Raw genomic sequence first — 6,534 nt, forward strand, 5'->3', positions numbered from 1 at the left:
GATCCGCCATCTTGTTTTTCTCCTCTCCCCTAGTATTTTGAGTGTCTTGCAAACTGAGGTGGCTTATCTGCTGGCACTATATCTGAAAATATTCCGGTGCACTTCTTCATGCTTCCATATTCAATAATCCGGTGGCATCTGACAGAGTTCCATTGCTATTCATAAGGTTTTCAATGACTAAATATTCAGAAGTAATCTATCTTTCCATCTTCCTACTCTGCCTTCACCTGAAACCTATCCACTATGGGTGATCCCGCTGGTATTTAAAATACCATTGGCATAGCTTTCATAATAACAGCAACATGCAAGCCACCACAGTACAACAAACTGATCGTCAAGTGGTCGAACTATAAATTAGGTATAATTATTGGTCTGATACATACAATCTTTCCAAATTTACTTTTTTTAAACTCAGGCAAAAATTTATATACTACATCTACCGTTCTCTAGTGCATAAATATGGCACCAGCCATTCCTCACACAGCCCTATCTATTCGGCTGGGTTCTATAATTTATTGCTGTGGCCACATAGGAACTCAGACATCATACTAATAGTCATGGCGTTTATTAGGGACATTAAAAGGTTGCAAGTCAGGATCAGAAAATGCGCAGGGCACAGTTCTGTTAGTCAGGACAGCCTTTTATTCATGCTCAGAGGCAGGCCTTTCTCTGCCCAGCCAATGTTTCAAAGCTCTTTTAGGGCTGCTGATAAATGTCCACAGGAAACACCACTCCACCATAAGCCTCAACCTAAAGATTATCAGCTCTAATTCCATGGATCAGCAAACTTTGCTCCCCCAGTTAAGTGCCTGGAGGCACACCCCATTTTTCAAGCAAGTCTCCTGTCCAAAGTCATTCAGCTTTACTTGCTCCATGGACTGGGAAGCCCACTGCTCTGTTTCATACACACTACTTGGTTCTGTTGTTGCTGCTACTTGTCTGCCACTCCTCTGGAGCAACAGCATTCTATCCCTGAGTCGAGGAGGTTCAATGTGCAGAGATCTCAGGGGCCAAAGGACACACTCCACTCCTGGCTCTTCTTCTTGGATAGTAGGGAGAGCCCACTTCCTCTTTCTGAGATGACTCCTTTTATACCCATGCTAGAGCTTCAAATTTTCACAGTTACTGATTCTGTTAACATTTACAGCTTAGTCGTGTTATCCTAGCAGTATCGTCTCCCACCTTCTCTTACTCAGACCCATCAGGAAAAGAATAGTTTGCTGGTAGTTATAAAGACTATGGCTAGAAGAGACATATTAAACAATTCACTAATGTAAATCAAGCTACTTATTATTTTTTTACATACTGAAATTTCACATCCTCTCTAAAACGTTTACTAAATTCATTTACTCAGTGATTAAAATTTGCCTCCTGACTATGAAATACAGTGGACACATTTTAGTAACTTTCCCTTTGATATCTCTATAACTTTTAAGACAATTAACTAATAGCTTTTCTTCTTGACATAATCTAATTCATAGGAATCCTCTAAACCAAAATAGATCACATCTCCAGTGATGGTGATTATTCCTTTTCTGTCTTCTTACATGATTTATTTTCAACCTCTCTATTACTCAGTATGGCCATCCTGCAACATCCAGTCCTTGACTTCTGTTCTTTCTCCGCTTAGTCCTTTGCCTTAAACTACCATCTCTGTAAGAATGTTTCATAATGGTATATCAACAGCCTTTCTCTGGAGTTCTAGAGGTTCAAGCATTTTATTAGATGTTTTTCTATTGTGAGAGACTATTTCACTGAATACAAACTGCAATGATGAACTTATCAAATATTGCACAAACTAGGCCTTCTCTTGATCACTATATGCCTATAAATATTGATTCCATTCTCACATAAGTAATATTCAGAGCAATAGTTTCAATATTTATTTCCCTAATCTCTGTTAGTCAGCAAGTTCAACAATTTCTTGTTGGTCACAGTGCTAACTGGATTTTCTTTCCGATTCTCTACCACTCTTTGATTTATACATTAGCTTCATGTTCACTCTTATCCACAGCTAGATCCCTAAAGTTTATTCTACACGTTTCTGTCAGACAAACACTCTTTAAACTAGGATCTAATTATCAAATTACAATGCTCTAGAAGTTTCAGTAGTTCCAAACTGATAAATTCAGGCTCCTGAGCTGCATTTAAACTCTCAATACAACCATTTTCTTATGTCTTCTCATTCGGTTAGAGTAATTTTTAAAATTTTATATAAAAACATCGTAGACTGCTTACTGCATTTTACATACAGTAAACTTGTATTTTTTTATAACTATCCCAATACTATCCATTTTTCAACTTTCACATGCATATGAGGTTATTGAAAATACCATGGCTTGGGTCAGGTGCATCTTAGTCTTAAACCTGACATCTTTACTCTTCAACACTTTAGAGAGGTCTTGTTCAGCAGATTTGCCAAATGTAACACATCGTTTGATTTCTTAACTGCTGCTTCCATGACAGTTGATGGTTGATCCAAGAAAAATGAAGTCTTTGATAACTTCAAACTCTTCACCATTTATCTTGAGTTAGGGTGTTGGATGAGAATGTTTAAAATATGACGGATTGCCTAAAGAACAAATAAATCTCTTTTGGAAGAAGTACAGCCAGAATGCTCCTTAGAAACCAGAGTGGCCGACTTTGTCTCTCATACTTTGGACATATTATCAGGAGAGACTAGTTCCTGGAGAAGGACATTATGCTGGGTAACATGGAGGGCCAGCAAAATAGCGGAAGACCCTCAATGAGATGGAATGGCGCAGTGGTAGCAGCAATATGCTCAAGTGCAACAATGATTGTGAGGTTGGTGCATGACCGAACAGTGATTCATTTTGTTGTTCACAGGCTCACTATGAGATGGTACCGACTCCATGGCACCTAACAACAACCACAATCCATTTTTCAGACAGTTCATCTCCTTATTATTTGCCACACTTTTTTTTGACTAAAAGAAATAAGAAATGCTGTCTCCTCTGAATTATAATGATTAAAGATGATGCCAGTGTTTCTCTAATGTATATAAGTAAATTTTTTCTGTGACGAAAGAATAGCGTTGAACCTTATGGAGGGTGAAGAAAGCAGGGAAGAGGGATTATTTAAACAATTCTGGCTTATATTCCTTAGCAAGAATCAACCATATCATTTCAAATATTGTATCTTTAATATAATTACCATTTTTATGTAACTTGTATATATGTAAGAAATTTAAGCTTTGTCTTTCTAATTAGATTATAAGCTTAGTGAGAACAGAGACCATTTTACCTTATTTCTGTGTACAAATAGGCACTAAACATTTGTTTGTTTTCTTTGATGTATATATTGGTCAGGTATCAAAGTGATAGTGTTTTTCTGTTTGGTATACTCAAAATGACTACATTGAATAAGCAGAGTTCCATATGGAAATGATTCTAAAGGCACATGCCTCTAATTCCACTTACTGCCACCAGGGGAAGCATATGCTACTTTTGGTATAGACCAAATAACTGCAAACATTTTCAGGAATTAAAAAAAACAACCTTGAGAAAACCCTGGAACTAGCTATGTTGCCTCAAGTGAGAAAAAAAAAAAAACGAGAGACCTTTATCATACGGATTGGCCCAGAAATGGAAGGAAGAATATTCAAATTACTTTAACATGATTTTTTTTTAATGTAACAATTGAGTCATGTGGAGTTCTGGTGCAGCGTTTTAAGACCTAGACTTCTAACCTCAAGGTCTGAAGTTCAAGTGCAACAGACGCTCCTTATAAATCCTATACAGGGTCACTGTGAGTCAGAACCAACTCAAAGACACTTAACAATAACATTGATTCCTGGTGTGGCTCTGTAGGATAGGCCCTAGACTGCTAACCACCAGGTTTGATGGTTCAACCCCACCATTTGCTCCTTGGAAAGCTTGCGATGAGTTGGAAATGACATGAAGGCACTTAACAACAACAATAACATAGAGTCAAAAGTAGGCATTCATTCTGTCACTAGACTGCACTAATTGCAGTCTTGATTCTAACATCTTTCTACAGATACTCTCTTCTATCACTATATCTTATCACCTTATTTTACTTAAAATACTACATTCCTAACTTCTGCTCAGAAACCTTTCCTGAGAAACAGCTAATTGTGTCATGCTTCCAGCTGCCTAACACTTTGAAGGTGACACTGGACTGCTGTGTGAAATCTTTCACTTAACCTGTTTCCAACTCCTGTTTCAAAACCCTTTGTTAATCTCCTCAGGGGATGTTATTCTCTCCTATCCCAAACTCAAGTACTCCAGTGGAGAGTATCTAGGCCCACTGCATTCTCTCCACTGCATTTCCTCCTTCGCCACACTTCCTAAATTCAAGGAGCTCACAGCGCAGAATCAGAAATTATTTGCCCTCAGTTTCTAACCGGCTATCCCATCGTGCCTATCCCATCGTGCCTTTTCCCAGTTCTTAAAGTATCAGTGAACTACTTACATTGAAAACGTAATTGCCTACTTGTCCTTGGTAGTGCTCTAGGCTCAGCATTTTTCCAAGAAATTACTACCCTTGGAAGCATGACAGATTTTTATACATAACATTTCTCCTTTATAGGTAGACAAATAGCAGAGCAACAACTAAAACCAGATGAAAAGATTTAAAAGGCAAGTCAATAAAAAAAACTGTTTTGGCTAACTCAGTATTTATTGCATCTTTCATTGATTCTTACAGGCTATGTAGAAGTGCTAGTGATACCGGCTGGAGCACGAAGAATCAAAGTTGTGGAGGAGAAGCCTGCACATAGCTACCTAGGTAATGTGCTACACACAGATATGCCAATGGTAGTTCAGCTGCAGTCTGAGAGTCCTGTGAAGAGGAGGCAGTCAATCTGCTTCTAGTTACATGTTTGAATTTCCCAGGAAGTACTTCATGTCATAGCAAGTAGAAAAATTTTCCCTTCTCTCCCTGGGACTGCCCAGGAACAAAAGCAATCTGATTGTTTATGTGGTTTTTAAGGGATACAAATTGCTTCCACATGGTAACCTATGTTAAAAAAATTAGTCACAAAAAGTTTTGGGTGCATTTTATTTACATATACACATATACATTTATATATGCACATACATGTTAATTTTATGGACAAATTTGTCTATATATTTATATATGTGTATCCTGATATGGCACTGTATGTTAATGCGCTGGACTGCAAAGTCAGTTTGTATTGCAAGGTCGGCGGTTCAAGCTCACCAGCTGCTCTGCAGAAACCCTATCCATTTTTGAAAGTGGTGTATAAAAATCATGCACTACTATTATAGATCTGACTATTTCTTTATTCAAATCTATTAGCATTTGCTTTATATATTTTGGACCTCTTTCATTGGGAGCATAGGTATTTATTATGGTTATGTAATCTTGTATGATTGTCCCTTTGTCTATTATGCTGGTATTTGCCTTAAAGTTTATTTTATCAGAGATTAGTACTGCCACTCTTGTTCGTTTTTTATTGCAATTAACTTTGTATATTTTTTCCTTTGATTTTTAATGGTGTTTTTGTCTCTGTGTGTGAGATGTGTAACAATGGGCTCAAGTGTAACAATGATTGTAAAGATAGTGCAGGACTGAACAGTGTTTCGCTTTTTAGTGTATAAGGTTGCTATGAGTTGGAAACAACTCAAAGGAACCTAAAAACAAGACATGTAAATCAACATGGATTTCAAAATTCCGATTAAGGATGTTACATCCAGTGTTTGGAGGTAGTGGACAACATTTGGTCATTTCAATAATTCATTCAGTAACTAACTATTATCTATTATACTTAGGTATACATTACTTTCTTCCACACTGTTATTGTTGTTGATGTTGTTGTTGTTAGGTATCATCAAGTCAGTACCAACTCATGGAGACCCTACAGACAACACAACGAAACACTGGTTGGTCCTGGGCCAACCTCACATCTGTTGCCACACTTGAGCCCATTGATGCTGTCACTTTGCCAATCCAACTCGATGGGGTTCTTCTTCTTTTTCTCTGACCCTACACCTTACCAAACATGATATCCTTCTCCAGCGACTGGTCACTCCTGACATTATGTCCAAAGTACGAGAGATGAAGTTTGGCCATCCTGGCATCCAAGGAGCACTCTGGCTGCACTTCTTCCAATACAGATCTGTTGGTCCTGTTGGCAGCCCATGGCACCCTCAATATTCTCCTCCAACAACATAACTCAAAAGCATCAAATTTTCTACAGCCTTCCTTATTCACTGTCCAGCTTTCACATGCATATGAGGTTATTGACAATACCATGGCTTGGGGCAGGCGCACCTTAGTCTTGAAGCTGACACCTTTTCTCTTCAACACTTTAAAAAGGTCTTGTGCAGCAGATTTGCCTAATACAATACGCCCTTTGATTTCTTGACTGCTGCTTCCATGAGTGTTGATAGTTGATCCAAGAAGAATGAAGTCCTTGACAACTTCAATGTTTTCTCTGTTGATAAGAATGTTGTTTATTGGTACAGTGGTGAGGATTTTTGTTTTCTTTACATTGAGGTGCAATCCATACTGAAGGATGTGGTCTTT

The 6,534-nt window shown here is 38.0% G+C and overlaps 1 protein-coding gene across 1 annotated transcript in view; it reads left to right on the plus strand.

Annotated features, from left to right (window-relative positions):
* Positions 1 to 6,534, plus strand: part of ADAMTS19 (ADAM metallopeptidase with thrombospondin type 1 motif, 19) — a 394,617-nt gene that overhangs the window by 297,011 nt on the left and 91,072 nt on the right. The window contains exon 16 of the mRNA XM_006870690.1: positions 4,690 to 4,770. Coding sequence (XP_006870752.1) covers positions 4,690 to 4,770 — 81 coding nt within the window. The remainder of the gene's footprint in view (positions 1 to 4,689; positions 4,771 to 6,534) is intronic.

Source organism: Chrysochloris asiatica, unplaced genomic scaffold (genome assembly GCF_000296735.1).
Source record: "Chrysochloris asiatica unplaced genomic scaffold, ChrAsi1.0 scaffold00147, whole genome shotgun sequence".
Lineage (NCBI taxonomy): Eukaryota > Metazoa > Chordata > Mammalia > Afrosoricida > Chrysochloridae > Chrysochloris > Chrysochloris asiatica.